Here is a 17,123-nt window from a genome sequence, read left to right as displayed (position 1 = left end):
CAGCGCTGTGCACAGACCCCCTTGCACTCTTCTTAGCCAAACCCTCTGTGCCTTCCGCCTCCCCGGGGATCTCAACTGATCAGCCTCCCTTGGTTTCGCCCCTGAGTGGAGCCCAGAACTTCTTGAGGCTTTCTGATGCTGAAACCACAGTCAGGTCACACAGGACTCAGTGGCTGGGTCAGGACGTGGCTGACGATCACCCCCTACCTTGGGACCCATGACCCCACCCACCCACTGGCCCTGCTGCCTCCCAATGTGGATGGAGGGGGCTGCTTCTCTAGTGTCCTCTCCATCCCCACCCGAAGAGACCAATATCGGCCCCTCGGATTTCAGCAGTAGCCAGGTTACCATGGTGATGCCTATTATCCCTGCCTAACAGGAGATGAATCAGGAGCTAAAAATAGGCCCCCAGAGTGGATGGATGGACCGATGGGTGGAGGGGTGGATGGGTGGATGGAGGGGTGGATGGATGGATGGAGGGGTGGACAGGTGGATAGACGGATGGGTAGAGTGGTGGAAGGATGGATGGAAGAGTGGACAGATGGGTGGACAGATGGATGGAGAGGTGGGTGAGTGGCTGGGTGGGCCTGGAGTCAGGATTGGGACAGTTTGTTTTTCCCAGACAAGATAATTCAAGGAAATCTCAATCGGAAACCCATGCCCACAGGACTGGGAGACTCTGGCAGGTGGTGCCCTCTCCCCTGACAGAGCACGTAGCATGTAACACATAGTAGGTCCTCATAAATCCCAGTGCAGACTGAAGTCAAGCAGAGGCCTTGCCTGGCAGCCCCTCCCCACCTGAGCCTGGCTGGTGCAGATTTTAGGCTGAGGGTCACAAGAGGCCAAGAGGAGGCCGCTCGGGGTGGGGGAGGCCTTCACACCCTCTGGCCCTGCAGGAGTCAAGCATCGCCCTTCCAACACCTTGTACTCCTGGAAGGGCCCTTCGTTCAGTCCAGGAAGAACCCTGTGAGCCTGTGTCTAGAAGATTCCCTGTTCCGGTGTGGGGGCTGGAGGGGGTATCGTGCAGGCCTCTGCTGGAGGGTGGGGAGAGGGGAGGTGGGGACAGTAAAGGCCCAAGACAGCTGCTGTTGGGACGAGACAACACTTTATTACACCTCAGCCGTCCCCACCCCCACAGGCCCCACAGACAGTGCAGGGGCCTGAGGGGGAGTGGGGGCACCAGGAGGGACAAAGAGGAATCTGCCTGTGGGGACGGGACAGGGGTGTTTTCTCTGACCGAACGCTGCCTACCAAAGATCGGCTGAACAGCAGGAACCCCCGCTCCACACCCGTCTTTTCATTCAGGAGCAGGTCCTACCCCCAGCTGAGCTGGAGGCCCCTCCAGCTCCCAGGACCTCCTTCCCACATCCGCCCAGCTGGGAAGGGCCAGCCATGGCGCCACTGTGAGCCCCACACTGCAGCTCCTGCTTCAGGACTCCCCACGGGCCTGGGTTTGTTCATCCCGCACCTTGGAGGCCTGGAGGCTGACCCCGGCAGCAGGAGCGTGGGAGGACGAGGGGCAGGCCTGGGCTGGGGGACAGGAGGCCTCTGAGGGGTGCTAAGGGGCCCCAAGGGTGCTGGAGACGGAGACGGGACGCCTCCTGGCCGCCCTCTCTCTCGGGGTGTCCTCACGGGGCTGAGCCTGGGCCGGCTGCTCGGGCGTGGGTGCCGAGGCCACGCGGAGGCAGCTCCTTGTGGCTGTAGAACTCCACCACCTGCTTGGGCACCTCGGCCAGCACACACTTGGCCAGCGCTGCTGGGGATGCCTGTCGGCGGGAACGTGGCTACAGTTGGGGGTCTGCCCCATCCCCCGTCCCCACTGGTCACACCCCCGGCCTAGTCCTCGAGAGCTGGGCCCTCCTCACCGTGGTCTCCTCCTCTGGAATCAGCTCAGGGGACCCCGACCAGGAATTCACCTGGTGGCAGCTGAGCCTCTGCTGAAGATTCAGACCTGAACCTAGCAGGCTGCAAAGCCCATGCAGTCTTGACAGCAGTGACACCACGGGTGACATCTAACGGGCTCTGGGGCACTGTCCTGAGTGGCATTTGTGCTCACGGGACCCTATCCACCCCTCGGGAAGGTAGGCACAGAGGGAAAGTGGCTGGGGCAGGAAGGGAGGCGAGGCCACCTCCACGTTCCCCTGGGAAATCACGTGTGTCCACGGGACGTGCACTTCCGACTATGGCACAGAGAGGTCTGGGAGTGCCTGGGGGAAGCTGCAAGCAGGACTCATGGGAGCCGTTGTCTGCCCTCTCTCCACTATGTGGGTTTGACATTTTTCATAGCAGAAAGGGTTTTAGGTGCTTGACAGCTGCTGATGTCTAGAGCAAGGGGAAGGAGGCGGCCTGGGAACCATCACTCAGCCTCTGAGTGATGGACCTGCGTGTCCTCCTGCCCCCCGGGCCCAGAGCCTGGCGCACAGTCCAGGGACGCGTGGGCACCTCCTCGCTGGCCCTTGGCCACCGGCCCCTCGCAAGCACTCACATTCTTGAGCTCCCGGAAGGGCACGAACTGCACGATGTCACGGAGTGCGGGCTCGCCCCTTGGGGAGCGCAGGACACCGTCGTCCCCATCCAGGACATGCATGTCGGTGAAGTCAGCATTGCCCACCCCCACGATGATGATGGACATGGGCAGGTGGGAGGCACGCACGATGGCCTCCCGCGTGTCTGCCATATCGGTCACCACGCCGTCCGTCAGGATCAGCAGGATGTAGTATTGCTGGGGGCACAGGGAATGAGTGGGGCTCCCCGCCCTTCCTCAGGCCCTTGGGGACTGCACCTCCAGGGCAGCCTGTCTACTCCCAACCAACCCTCCAAGTCCCCCAGACAGCCTGGAGCGGCCACAGGCATCCCTTACTGGTAGTTACAGGCTTTCCTAAATCGGTTTTGATGAAGCATAATACACACATCACACGCATAACAATTCACAAGCCTGTTCTCCCTGGCAGGTGCTGTGCTCCAGGCTTCCACCTGTCTCCTACTCCATCTGGCCTCTGACTCTGCGGCAGATGCTAGAATGCCCACATCTGACAGATGCCGAGACTGAGGCTGGTGGAGCCAGGATTTGAACCCAGGTTGGAGGCCAGAGAAGGAGGGATCTGCAGGCCTTGGGCAGGAAGGGGCTCCCCACACCCTGAAGGGACCTTGAAATCCAAGGAAAAATTTAGAGAGGACACACATGGGTGCAGCCTGGCTGGGTCACAGACTGGACTTGTTCCAAATAAAAGTCCATTTCCATTGTTAAAAGAAACAAACCACTCAGTGCCCGTTACTAAAAATCTGGACAAGAGAAAATGTGAACAAGAAGGAGGAACGGCCCTGGAGCTCCGGCCTCCAGAAGGCTGGGCTGTCCACCAATGGGCCCAGCCCTGGCCGAGCGGGCGCCCAGCACTGCAACGCAGCTGGAGGAAAGCAACCAACGGGCAGTGGAACAGGCTCAGACGCCACCTCCTCCGAGAGGCTCCCTGCTGCCCGGGCCCGTCTCCCCTCACTGAGCCTCCAGACCCACGTGCTCAGCAGGCTCCCGTCCAGGGCTGGAAGTGCCCCGGGGGTGCCCAGCAAGGCTCCCAGCCCCAGGTAGACGCCCCTCCTCAGGAAAGCTCCACATACACTCCTCCCACCCCCCAGACTAGGTCTGGTGAAGACCTAGCGGCCCTGTGCTTCGCTTCACCAGCTGTGCAAACACCGTGTGCCATCCCCCGCCAGATGGATTGGAAGCTTCGCTGTGAGTAAGGGGCCTCCCAGGATTGGACACGAATGATGCAGTCAGGGCCCTGTGAGGCCATGTGTGTGTCAGGAAGAAAGGTCAGCACTTTTGCACGGGGCAAAAGGAGATGGGCAGCAGGAAAATTCGGGTAGAGGGCGCTGGGAAGTGGGTCCCTGGATGCACACCCAGCGTCTACCCACAGCATCAACATGGCTCCAGGGAAAACAACTTAAGCACCAGCGAGAACCCTGAGGAAGGCTCTGGGCCAAGACGAAGGAGGCGGCAGACCCGAGTGCCTCCTAGGAGTCTGACGGCCCGTTTACAGGACTCAGAAGAGAGGGACGTGTGGACGCCACCGGGAGGGTGCAGCCCTCGGACCCCAGACCGGGAGCTGTGACTGGACATACAGCCTGCTTCCTCAGCAGCTGCGCTGCCACTGTCAGGGGGACTAGCGAGGATGACGGTCTGCCTGGGAACCTACTCCGACATGAGTGGGGCCGCGGAAACGGGCTACCTGGACGTTTGACACTAGGGAACAGCTGCTGTCCTTCGGGCGTGATAATGCGATTGTGGCTGCATCTTACCTCTTTTAGAGTTTATACTGATATTTATAGATGAAATTACGTGTCTGGGACTTGCTTCAAAATCATATGGAAACATGACAACTGAATGTAATCCTTGATTCTGGACTCGATCCTGTGCCAGAAATAATACTGCTATAGAATGATTATTGGTCAAATTAATGAAATTGGAATATATTCTGTAGATTAAAGTATTGGGGGCTAGCCCCGTGGCCAAATGGTTAAGTGTGCACACTTTGCTTTGGCGGCCCAGGGTTTGCGGGTTCGGATCCTGGGCACAGATGTAGCACTGCTCATCAAGCCATGCTGGGGTGGCGTCCCACATGCCACAACTAGAAGGACCTACAATTAGGGTATACAACTATGTACTCGGGCTTTGGGGAGGAAAAAAAAGAGGAGGATGGGCAACAGATGTTAGCTCAGGGCCAATCTTCCTCACCATAAAAAAAAAAAAGCATACCTAAAAAAAAAAGGGTGGGTTTTATCTTTGTTTGATTTAAAAAAAAAAAAACCAAAAGTATTGTATCTAAGTTAAATTTCCTGAAATTGATATTTGTGTGGTGGTTATATAAGGGAACACCTGGCTCTCAGGAAACATGCACTGAAGTCCTAAGTGGTGAAGGGACAAGATACAGCAACCCTCGGCTTCTGGGGCTCTGCGTCAGGAGAGGAAGCACAAAACGTGGGGCCGCCCCCCACGTGGGGTGTGGGGTGTGGGGCAGTCCAGGCAACGGGACAATGGGGGTTGGAGTCCGAACAGAGCAAGGCTGAGGAACAGCCTGGTCAGAAGACCAGGACATGGGCAGGCAGATCCTGGGACGATGGGCAAATGTGGACATGGGCGTGAGACATCAGAGGGGTTGCCTTCACCACCCTGGGCTTGAAAGCTGAGCTGTGTCACCTACAGAGTGTCGTAGCTGTTAGCAGGTCAACAGGGAGAACTTGGGGGGTGTCAGGAGGTAAGCCGCCGGCTCTCAAATGGTTCAGAAAGGAGACAGTAGTAATATACAGGGAGAGAGAGACGGAGAGAGAGAGAGATGGAGCGAGACAGAGTGAGGGAGGGAGGGGGGAGGAGGCAGGGAGGAGCCGGGACTGGTGAGTCGGTGAAGGTCGAACTGAAGTCGTACCATTCTTATAACTCTTCTGTAAATGTGAGGGTTGTTACAAAATAAAAAATTAAGAGAAAGCCACAGACCACCTGCGCGTACAGACGAACAAACAGATCTACAAACCGTGATGAAAAAGTAAAGCAGAACACGACTCTTAGCACAGTATCATCTGTGCAAATTAAAAATACATGCGAACAAAGTAACGATATATGTGCAACAGAACACACAGACGTGGGGCTGCCTGTGGGGAGGCGTGGACGGGACAGGGAGAACCAAGACTATCAGTAAATCAGCCTCTGGGGGGCATGACCCCCCAGTGAGAATTCTCCTTGCACCTCGAGATCAGAACTACGGGTGGTGGTGTTGGCCCCCTGTGTCTCCCAGGGCCCCTGTAGCTCCTCCAGCCACACTGGCCTCCAGCCTCCTGCCTCAGGGCCTTTGCATGGGCTGTTTCCTTGGCCTGCCTGACCTCACACAGCTGACCCCATATCCTCCCCATCCCCGCACGGCAGACAGCACCTTCTAATGCACCCGGTCCCCACCACGGCCTGCCCCAGGCACCTACGGAGGCCTCCCCGGTGTGCTCCTCGGCCGCTGCCATGCAGGCCACCTTGGAGATGACGGGCGCCACATTGGTGGGGCCGTAGAGCTGGACCCGGGGCAGGCAGTTCTGGTAGGCCTCCACCACACCCTGGATTCCTGTGGGGAGAGGGCGTGAGCCCGGCCCGGCTGCACCCCCGCTCCCCAGCATGCCTCAGGCTCCCACCTTCACACTCATCGTCCTCGGGGTCAAAATTGATGGCAAAGTTGTGGGACACCTGGGTGGGCACAAAGGGGACCGGTCAGCTGGTCCACTCTTCCTGGACCCCCACAGCCCACCTACTGGGAGAGGGAAGTTTGGAGGTCCTGGGGCCTCCAGGTGGAAAGTGCCTCGTGGCAGGGAGCCCCCAGGACAGAGCGCAGACAGACAGACAGACTAGTCCTGGCGGGACCTGAAGGTCCGGAGTTGCCTTAGCCAATAGCCCACACGCACCTCCCACCACACTTTCCTGCGTGAGCCAGCTGAACTGCATTTGTAACCCGAAGACTCAGGACTGGTCCTTCCTTCTCCTGCCAGGGACACCGAGCTTGCCTTCCCTTCTCCCAAAGAGCACTCGTGCTGGGAGGTGGAAGATCAGCCCCTCTGGCTGGAAGGTGGGGTCCCTGCACCCTGCCCACCGCCCTCAACTAGTCGCCCTTCCCAGCAGGGAGGGGCAGCAGGCTGGGCGGGACACAGGATGGCCTCTACGGGGAGGGGCCCAGAAGGAGCACGGCCCAGAGGCCCTGGCAGATGCAGGGGGTTGGGGTTCCAGCCCCCAGGCTGTCCTACCTCATACTTGGGAGGGATCCGGGCTCCAAACCCCAAAGCAGAAAACCTCTTGTCGCTGCAAGAGAGGCAGCCCCATCACACAGGGGTCCCTGATTTCTAGGGGTAGGAGTCGAGGCGCTTTGGGGAGACATCAACCGGAGCCAGAAGACTGGGGCTCTGTGCCACCCCCAGGTGACCCGGGCCAAGGCTGACACTTTACTGAGGGCCAGGCCCTGCTGTGAGCCACATGGGGGAAACTGAGGCACAGAACATGAAGAAACTGCCCACCAGGCAGAGGGGTGGGGGCAGAGCTGACTGGATGGCTCTGAGCCGCCTTCCCTGGTCTCTGCACCTTTGCTCCAGGCCCCTGGGAAGGCTCCAGCCACCTGCCTGCAGGACCGCGGCCGCCACTATCACCCCAGACAGAGAGCTCTGCCCCTCCGTGGCCTCAGTTTACTGAGTCCATAAAGTGGGACACAGACCCCTCATGTTTGTGTGGAGAGTGATGGGGACCATGTGGGTGAGGGCCAGTCCCACCTTGACGCACAGAGGTTCTGACCCACTCACGCTCCCCCTCAGGGAGCTGGACCTGCCCACGGCGGTCAGCCACACAGGGGCGCCGGGGCTGCCCCATGGAGTGAGCCCCTCCGTGGCCCGTGTGTTCCGGCCTTGCCCAGGCAGATTCCTCCGACCGATGGACACAGCCATGAAGCCCACCCCATGGGCCAGGCCTGACCGGAGCCCCGGGAGGCGAGGGCAGTGTGGTGGGGACACCTGTCATAGTCCTGGCAGATCTCGCCCACGGCCACCAGCGCCTGCAGGTACTCGTTGGGCTGGAAGGGGTTGATGTAGTGCAGGGAGCGGCTGTTCCGGGGGTCGCCATTGGAGGCCGTGAAGTCGATGGCCACCTGCGGAGGCCCCAGCACCATGAGCCAGGAGCCCCTTCCTCCCCCCGGACCGGGATGGGCACCTGCACCCCCATTTGACAGGTAAGGAAAACCAAGGCTTGGGTGCGCCCCCAGGGGTGAGAGCCCAAGGGCCTAGCTCTGCGCTGGGGCAGTCAGAGAATGATTTGAGGAGAACAGATCCTGCCAATCCCAAAGCTTCTGGGACCCTGAGGAGGAAACGAGTACCTCTGGGGGTAACACCCACCGAGGCCCGCAGGGAGCAAATGTGGTCACTCTGAGCCCTCAGCATTTCCTGCAGCGTCATGGGCCCAGGCTGGGTGGGGAAGGGGCCCAGGCCCCAGACTGGACACAGCTCCTCTCAGCCGCCACCCTCCCCGGGCAGAGCCTGAGAGGTATGAGCCCCAGGCTGGGGTCCCCGTGTGCCCCCTTGCCGTTCTGGCTGCAGCTCAGTGGAGCGACATGAGCCAGTGCATCATGGACGAGGACAGAGGCCACCAGGAAGGCACAGACACGGGGCTTTCTGTCCAGCTCCACTGCCGCCCGCCGTTCCTGGCCAGGGCCAAACCGGCTTGGTCTTATAGCTCGTGGTGTGCCGTCCCTATGGTTCCTCTTTCCTTGCATGTTTTTTCGTCACTATGTTTTGGTCGAGGGCGAGTCCTGGCTATGTCCCTCCCGAGGACGACCTCGGGCAGCTCCTGAACCCCACTGTGCCGTTCCATCTCACAGGGAGGTGCTTGAAGGCTCCGTGCCCGGGGAGGGCGTGTGGACCTCCAGACCCTGCAGAAGGGCCTCACTGTACCCATTTGTCTGCACACATCCACCCCAGGTGCTAAATGGTCCAGGGTAGGGAAGGGTCACTCAGGATCCCTGGGAGGGGGGCCCAGGCTGACCCCCGTCCTGTGGGGTGTGCCCTGGCTGGCTGCATGGAGCAGCCACCGTGGCCGGGTGGAGAGCGGGGCCCCGTGGACTCACGGTGAAGTGGATCTGGCAGCCGCCCATGATATAGTCCAGGAAAGAATAGACCCTGTGGAACTTCCAGGCAGCAGCGTCGGCAGCCCGCCCTGGACACGCCACCCCCCGGGACACAGGCTGGGGCTGCCGGCTGCAGGTTGTGGGGCCCAGGGACCCGCCCCCATCCCGGGCGACCAGGGCAGGAGCGGGCGGGCCATGCCCTCCTCTCTTGGGCCCTCAGCCCCTCTCTCCATGTCTCTTCTCTGCCCTGGGGCTCTCCCTATTTCTCTCCTCTGTCTCCCCCCATGCCTCCCACCTCCTTCCCTGACATATCGGGGCCACTGGACCTCTGCCGTGGGAGCTCTTCAGGGTCCATCTGGCAATGGGGAGACTTCCAGGGAGGCTCAGCGGGAGCCCCGTGGGTGGATGGGGAGGGTGTGCGGGCAGGGGCCTTGGCTCACCTTCAGGTCTGCCAGGATGACCACACCTGAGTTCTTGTAATTTCGCTTCTTCTGCTTGTACTTGGCGTTCACGCAGTCCCACTGGGCCTGGGGGACAGGGACTGGCAGAGACCCCACCCCAGAGGGCCAGCGCCCAACACCCCACCCCAAGGGGCCAGGGAGGCTAGCAATCCTCGTCGTGACCTCACCCCAACCTGAGCTCAGGGGCTGCTGCGGGCTGGCAGCACATCGAGGGGTCTCTCCCTGTCCCCCACTTCCACCTGGTCCCCCAACGCCCAGCCATTTGTCTGACACGGTCCCCCCTACACACACCCGCTCTCTCGTGCACACACCCTCTCACACGCCCCAGCCAGGGGCCCCGGGTCTCAGTTCTAGCCCTGGGCGGCCATTTTCCAACCATAACACAGCGATCCTTGTCCCTACTCTGGCCACCTGGTGGGATGGTTATCATTCTTCATCATCATCATTAGTCTTCTCTGGGTTATACCAATAATAACAGTTCTGGAGCCAGCACCCCACCTGCTTTCTGTGGCTCGCTCCTCCTGGCGACTCCACCACAGACGGGTCAGGACCCAGCCCTCACCCAGTTTTGAGAGCCTCCGTGACGGGCAGGGGCCCCAGCTCACCTGGTCCTCCCCAAAGGCCTTCTGCATCTCCTCAAAGGTGGTGGAGAATTCTCCAATGAAGTCGTGCTTCCCGCGGGAGTCATAATCCCAGACGAGGCACTGGGGACCCAGGCCCCTCAGCCCGCCTGCCCCTCCGGGGCCGCCAGCCTGGGTGTCTCCATCCTGTCCCCAGCCAGGCTGCCCCCTTCCCCACCACCTCCGACTGGCCCACCCCTCCCCACAAACCTCACCTCCATGAAGGCCCCAGTGTGGTCAAGGGTGCCTGGCCCCCAGCCCCCCGTCCTGCCCCCTGGCTCCCCCGCACAGCCCCGTCTCCCACCTTCAGGGGCCGCGCCTCCTTGCAGCTGCACAGGGAGCTCAGCGACACCTTGAAGGGCTCCCACACTGGGCTGAGGTTGTTCTTCACCACCTGCGGGCGGAGGGCCTGGCTCAGGCGGGACGGCCAGCCCAGGGCGACATTTCCAAACCTCTCCGATGGGAACCACCTTCATAACACCCGCCACATCCCTGAGCCACCTGGATTCCTTTTTTCCTTAAATAGCCTCTTGTTTTATTCAAGTTAATTGATCTCAAAAGGAAGTGCTCTCAGTGCTGTCACTGAAATGCCACTTCTCCTGAGGGAGTGACGACAAACTATGATTCCTGAGTTCTAATACAGACGCTCCCTCCGAGCCTGCTCACTCCCTGCTGAAACGGAGATGGTGGTGGTTGGGGTGAAGACCCCGAAAGGTGTGGGGGCCCCGGGTGACACAGGGGGTGTCGAGGGTCGGCCACCCCGCTGTCCTTTTATTCCTGTCCCCAAAGCCCTGCAGGGGGTGTCAGCTCCAAGGGCACGGGGCAGGGACCCGTCACCTCTGTCCTGTACACGAGCTGCTCGCTCTGGTCGTCGTTGATCCGGTACAGCTCCAGGAAGGGGTCAGACTTGCTGAAGAGATCCTGCAGGAGGACCGGCGGGTGGGACCAGGCTCAGCCCTGCTCAGCCATTTCCCGCTGTGTCCTTCACCCCTCAGAGCCTCTGTCTCCTCGGCTGTAAGAGGAGGGCAGAGCCCTTCCGCACAGCATCTCAGAGTGACCCCAGGCCTCGCCCTCCCCTCCAGAGCCTTCTCTAGCTCCCCAGGACCTCGCCGGGACTCCCAGCCCCAGCATCTGGCCCAGCCTCTCTCGCTACCTGTGCACATCCCCAGCCAGCACTTGCTGTCCCCTCCCCTCCCCACCAGGCTTCAATCTCTCGTCCAGGGGAGGGGGCTGACGACACCCTACACCACTGCTCTGTGCCCCAGCCCCGGGTGAGGAGCCAACAGAACCGAGTTCAGATCCAATTCCTCCCCTGTCTAGACGGGGGCCTCCCTGAGTCTGTGTCCCCATCACTCAACGTCCACGAGTGCCCCTGCCATAGGGAGCTGCGAGGATTAAATGAGATATTGCAGGAAAATCCCCAGGGAGTAGGACAGAGCAGCAAAGCGCTGAGAGTAATGACAGACGCGGTGGCTGTGACAGCAGCACACCTGCCTGCCAGCCACACAGCTCTGAGTGCTTCTCACTCGACGCATCCCCTGTCTCCCCGCTGCTAGTTTTGTCCTGCGTCATCTTGCAGGTGCAGCCTCTGATGTGTGGGGGCAAAGCTGGGTCGGGGCTGAGCTTCTCCATCCCCCTCCCAGCCCCCGGCCCCACGCGGGGGCGCCCACCCCCCCACCTTGTCGTCCAGCTTCCTGGCCCGGAAGGAGAGTTCCACGTAGCCGTTGTTCCTGGAGATGTCCTCGGCGATCACCTGGCAGGGCGAAGCCACGGCTCTGGGCTCTAAGGCGGGCCTGACCCCACCACGGGACCCGCAGCCTGCAGCCCAGCCTGAAGGGAGGCGTCTGGACACCCAGGCAGCTGTGCAGCCGCGGGCTCCGCAGGCAGCCCTGGGCCTCAGCCCTCGGTCCCTCCTCGGACCCCTCAGAGCCATGGCAAGGAAGAGACAAGCATCTGAAGGCGGGGAGGGCTGGCGGGAAGGCAGGTGGCCTCACCGTGATGGTGGACTTGCCGGCGTGCCTGCCAAACTTCAGCAACAGTGCCCGGGTCATCTTCTTCTGGGCCACAATCTGGGAGTCAGAAAAGCCAGGGAGGAGTCAGCTCCTGCAGCCCTGGGGACCCCAACCCCGCCCTCAGTCCCCCGTCTTCCCCCCAAGACCCCCAGTCTCCCTGGGCCTGGCTCCTCAAAACGTACTCCCAGGGCCCCACGCCCTCAGGGCCTGGCAGGGACCAGCCCATGGCCCTCTCTCGCGATGCTCAGCCACCTGATGTCCCCCCGTGTGGCCACCACCTCTCACTCTGCCAGGTGCCTGCACTTCCACCACCTCATGGGCCTCCCATCACCTGTGTATCAGGTGAGGAAACTGAGGTTCAGAGAGGTGGCGAGACCGCCAGGGTCAGGAAGCAGTCGCACAGCTCACATTGGTAAGCAGGCATGCGAGCCACAGCAGAAGGGGCAGGTGTCCGTGCACTGACCGCCGACGCATCGCCAGCCCAGCGGTAGGGCCTGTGTTGGGCCATCCATGGACCCGGCCCACAGGATCCGAGGGCAGCATGGGCCTTCCCACAGCCCACAGCAGGCATGAGCCAAGGGGCTTCCCAGGCCACGCCCTGAACCGCCAGGCTGCCCCGGGGTGGCACGGAGGCAGGAGCGAGATGGAGGCACAGCCTGGCTGCCCACCATCCTCTCCTTAGCACAGGGGGTTCTGCAGTGGGAGCACTGGTGCACAGCCTCCCCTGGGGCTCGTCCCCCAACCTGGGCTTCCCCACCCCGTCACCAGCCCCTCCTTGGCTGCCTCCCGCTCTGGGCAATGAGCCCCTAACTGGGCCAGGGAGTGGATGCAGGGACACTGTATATAGCCAGAGGGCAGTACCCAGGCAGGCGGGCATCCTGGTCTGTAAACGAGACGGACCGATGATGACCACCCCCTCAGGGCTGCGGAGGATCAGTGACTCAGTCGGGGACTCCACCCTTCTCTGGGGGCAGCTTGCCTCGCCCGCCCAACACAGGCTCCTGTCTGAGGGGCAGGGAGACCATGGAGCTACACAGACGTGACGGAGGATGTTCACCACCCACCCACCAATCCATCAGGGTCTGCCTGGCGAGCAGCTTCCTGGGAACGTTCCGTGCAGAAAAGAAAACAGACCCCAGGTGGGGGCGGGGGCAGGAAAGCTCTCTGCCAGGTGGGAAGGGAGGGGGCTGCGTGCCTGGCCCCGATTCTCCCGTCTGCCGGCTTCACTCCCGGGCTCTCCTATTAGGAAAAGACATTGCAGGTTCCCGGTAACGGTTGGCGGTCAGCAAGCACTTCCCTCGCGCCGGCTCCGGGCCAAGCGGGCCTGCTTTACCTCAGTCCCCTCACATCCCGCTGAGGAGCTGATGTCACCGTCTGGTTTCCCAGATGAGGAGAAGTGGGTCCAGGCAGAGCTCAGGGACTTGCTCAAGCTCACACCACTGGGATGTGAAGCCAGCGCCCACACCTTGACCACTGACTGCGGCTCCCCTAAGGGTCTTGCAGACCTGGAGAGTCGGCCAGGATGGCTGCACAGCAGGTCCTCAGTGGGCATGCCATTGTCTAAAGGCTACATGTCTATCCAAACATGTGTGTGTCCATGCATGTCCATGTGTGCATCTGTATGTGTGTGCATGGACCTGCACTTGTGTGCATGCAGGTGTCCCTACATGTATGCCAACATGTGTGTGTCCATGCATGTGCTAATATCTGTGTCCATAAATGCATCCGTGTGTGCCCATGCATGTGTATTCATGTGTGTCCATGTGTATGTGTGTGTGTTGTCCTTTCCCGTGCTCACGACGAGCAGGTAGGAGGCCAGCACCTGGTGGAATGTTGCGCTGCTGCCTTCACCGGGGGCTGCACCCCTCCTAAACCTCAGTCCTCTTATCTGTGAAATGGGGATGACAGAACGCTCTGCCCTAAACCAGTTCCGACCCAGGCAGCAATGGGGTGAGTCACACAGACATCACGTCAGCAAGAGACACAGGACACAAATGAGAACATACTGTTTGACTCACGGACACAAAATCCTAGAACAGGCAAAGCCAGCAGGGATTGGCTGGAGAGGAGTGGGGGGCCTGCGGGGCGAGGAAATGTTCTGTGGGATCTGAGCGACGGTCAGGAGTACATGACTGTCTAACTCATCAACACCAACCCTCAAGGTCTACACAGCTTAATGTGTGTAAATTACACCTCAAGAAAGAAGAAGTGCCCCCACAGGGAGCTGTGAGAATCCACTGTGCGGCCTGTGAAGGTTGGGCCCGGAGCCTGGCACCTCGGCATCTGGCTGGTGGCTAGAGAGCTCTTGTTACACTGATAACAGAGAAGCTAACAGGGGGACATCTTCAGAGGACTGCAAACACATCCCTCAGGTGGGAGCTGGACAAACAGATGATGGAGCTGCCACCGATGGGCCCGTCACGCTGCCGCAGAGAGAGACAGGGACACTCTGATGTGCCAATGTGGACGGGCCCCCTATGCCACGGAAGTGAAAAAAGCAAGTTGCAGAACAGCAGATGTAATCTGCGTTTTGAAACATAGATAGAGAGAAAGAATCATCTGCTCATTTCCTCGGGCAACACTACACTTCTCCTGTCGGATGGAACAGAACCTGGGGATAGGACAGGAGGGAGACATCCCATGGCATGCCTTTATACTTTCTGAATTTTGAACCATATGAATGCATCTCCCAGTTCAAAATTACATATTTTTAAAAGAACTAATAAGGAATTTTTTAAGAAAAGGAGCCATGAAGATGGGCAGAGCTAAGATGCTCATCCGTAGGGACCCCTGTGGTGCCTGGCACATAGTCAGTGTTTGATCACGTTGTCCCCATGCCACCGCTGCCATCGCACCAGCCCTCATGACCAGCCCGTCGGCCCCTCTGCCCTCCTGGATCTCTCCTGCCTCCTCCCTCCCAAGGGGATGGGGGCGCCCACCTGCCCCAAGGTACACTCCATGCCCCCCAGGAAGTCGTCATCCTGACAGCTGAGGCTGCTGGGCCCGTGGGTGTCGTAGACCTCGAAGCGCAGCCTCTGCACCTCCTCAAAATAGTAGTCGAGCGTGAAGACCTTGGAGAACACAGGGTGCAGGCTGCTCCGGACCACCTCGGTTCTGTCCACCTGCAAGCAGCCCGGGGTGAGCAGGCCCCACACAGGAGGGGCTTCCACCTGGGCACCGTGGCCTCAGGCACCAAGACCTCAGGGTCCCCTCTCCCATCTGTCTGGCCTCAGGGGCTCCTGGAGGACTCACTTCCAGGCCATGCCATGGGAGGACTCCCACCAACCTGTGCTCCACCCACCAGGATTCCAACTCCCAAGTGCTGCCACCAGGCTTCCGGTCACCCCCAGGGGGTCACTCTCAGGACCCCCGGCACCTCTTTCCCTGAAATAAAGGCACACCTGCCCGGCCGGCCCTGGACTGCTGCTTCTCTGTGTCTTCTCACCTCATGCCCACCATGGCCTGCTCTATCCCCTCATCACAGATGGGGAAACTGAGGCTCAGACGGAGGAAAGGTCATGCCCAAGGGCACACTGAGTTAGAGACAGAGTCAGCTTGGACCCCTGGGCTGGGCAAACCCACAGTGGAGCTCTCTCCCCAGCACCTGGCTGGGCAGGCAGGGAGACTGAGGGGGACCAGGGCACAGATTCCCCCTGGGGTTCAGCTTTCTCCTCTGACCTGAGTCCCCTAACCCCAAAAAGCACAATCCAGATTGGGGAGGTAGGTTTCTGTGCTGCTCTTCAGAGTCCCACAGACTCCCGCTCCCCCAGATGGAGGGGTGCAGGGGCTGCTCCCACCCAGGGATGTCTATGCCAGGTGGTGCTCAGGCCAGGCAACAAAGGCTACGGGGTGTTTGGGGTGCAGGGGCCCCTGCTGGCAGATCCTCCCCATCGCCCCAGCGTGCGCCCCTGGGCTGGGCCAGCCTTTCACCCAGAGGTCAACGACTGCAGGGTTTGTCAGCTCTAGAAGGTTGGTGGCCCAGAGATGACAGGAGATGGCACAAGGTCACAGCAGAGCAGTCGGGAAGCCAGGGTCCAGCAGCCTCGGCCCCTCAGAGGCTAAGCCCGGATGGTCCCTCCCACCCGGGCTGCACTGCCATCCTGCCAGGGCCGCATGGAGAGCGCTCACACCCGGTCGGAAACGGGTTGGGTTCCGACTCCCCGGCTCCACCGAGGCTCCCACCCCCGACCCCGCAACTCGCGTCCCTTTTCTCGCCCTTTTGAGGTGAAGCCATGCATCTCTGTGAGATGGTGACTGCAGCGCGGAGCGCCGGACCTGCCCCCGCGGGGAGGGCTGAGCCGGGGGACAAGGGAGGGGGCCTGGGGATACCCTGCTCCTGCACAGGCACCCGACCACCCCAGGACCCAAGGGCGTGGAAGGGGAACTCGCGTCGCCGAGACCCGCCGCCCAGAGCCAGGTCCGAGGGCGCAGGAACGCCCGTCCCCACCTCAGCCACACACGCTGCAGTGGCCCATCACCGTCACCGGGGGTCGCTGGAGACTCGCGCTGGAGTCTGCAGAGCAGGAGGAGTGGGACAGGCGGGGAGACCTCCACTCCCGGAATCCCCACTGCCAGGGTACCCGCGGTCCCGGCGCCTCTGCCTCTCGGACAAGGACCTGGCACAAGCAGTGCTCCGGGTGCCTCTCGGGCCAGAGGGGGACCTATGACCCCAGTCCAACCCCTAGGCTCCACTCAGCCGTGCTGCTCACCGCTGCAGCACCCCCCCCCCCCCGCCCCCCGCCGCCTTCTGGCCCCTTAGTCAAGCTCCATACCTGCACTTCACTCTTCCCGCAGTCCCCACCTGGGACTCTGGGTAGCACCCTCCACTTGGGACGCTCCCTCTCTCCACCTGGAGCGCCTCTCGGTCGCTGCCGCCTCCTGTCCAGCCCCTACAGCAGCCCCCGCCCCAGCTCCTGGGCACCCACCCTTTCCACCCGGAACCCCATCCCTGACCTTGCGCTCAGCTCCAGCTCCTGGACGCCTCTGCCCTGCACGCCACTAGCCTCACGCGCCGCCTCGGTCTCTGCGTCCCCAGCTCCGGGCCCCCGCCCGCGCCCGCGACCGCACGGCCCGCGGCCTCTCCCCGCGCGGCCGCCCCGCCCCACCTGCACCCACTGGCCCTGCGCCTGCAGCAGCAGCACCACGCGGGGGTCGGACTTGGTGAGCGGGTCGCGGTCCAGCAGGTGCCGGCAGCTCAGCCGCAGCTCCACCTTCGAGGCGCAGGGCGCGGGCACCACCCTGGGGGCCGCCGCCGCCCCGCGCTCCGAGCCCGCGCTCATGCTCCCGCCGCCGCGCTCGGGTACCGGCCGGGCGCACCGAGGGGCCGCTGCCCGCGAGTCGGCGCCGCCGCCGCGCCGGGAAATGATGGCCGGGCCAGGCGCGGCCGCGCTTCCCGCACGCCCG

General features: G+C 61.6%; 1 protein-coding gene across 8 annotated transcripts; it reads right to left on the bottom strand.

Moving 5' to 3' along the window:
- Window positions 1–1,093: 1,093 nt before the first annotated feature.
- Window positions 1,094–17,123, bottom strand: CPNE7 (copine 7). 8 transcript variants are annotated; one of them, XM_070500648.1, is made up of 16 exons: window positions 16,826–17,123; window positions 14,660–14,842; window positions 12,789–12,959; window positions 11,703–11,777; window positions 11,387–11,461; window positions 10,546–10,629; window positions 10,013–10,102; window positions 9,694–9,714; window positions 9,068–9,154; window positions 8,628–8,687; window positions 7,522–7,655; window positions 6,769–6,823; window positions 6,166–6,217; window positions 5,965–6,098; window positions 2,486–2,722; window positions 1,094–1,766 (listed from the first exon to the last, which is right to left on the bottom strand). In XM_070500648.1, exons 1-16 carry the CDS (start codon window positions 16,997–16,999, stop codon window positions 1,629–1,631), a joined length of 1,770 nt encoding a protein of 589 aa, XP_070356749.1. In that variant the 5' UTR covers window positions 17,000–17,123; the 3' UTR covers window positions 1,094–1,628. The 8 variants fall into 8 exon arrangements, with proteins under 8 accessions (XP_070356749.1, XP_070356748.1, XP_070356750.1 ...); XM_070500647.1 differs by having other exon boundaries at window positions 9,694–9,792; window positions 16,826–17,122; XM_070500649.1 differs by lacking the exon at window positions 16,826–17,123 and adding an exon at window positions 16,674–16,809 and having other exon boundaries at window positions 9,694–9,792.

Source organism: Equus asinus, chromosome 28 (genome assembly GCF_041296235.1).
Source record: "Equus asinus isolate D_3611 breed Donkey chromosome 28, EquAss-T2T_v2, whole genome shotgun sequence".
NCBI lineage: Eukaryota > Metazoa > Chordata > Mammalia > Perissodactyla > Equidae > Equus > Equus asinus.
This window is presented reverse-complemented; position numbering and strand designations above follow the sequence as displayed.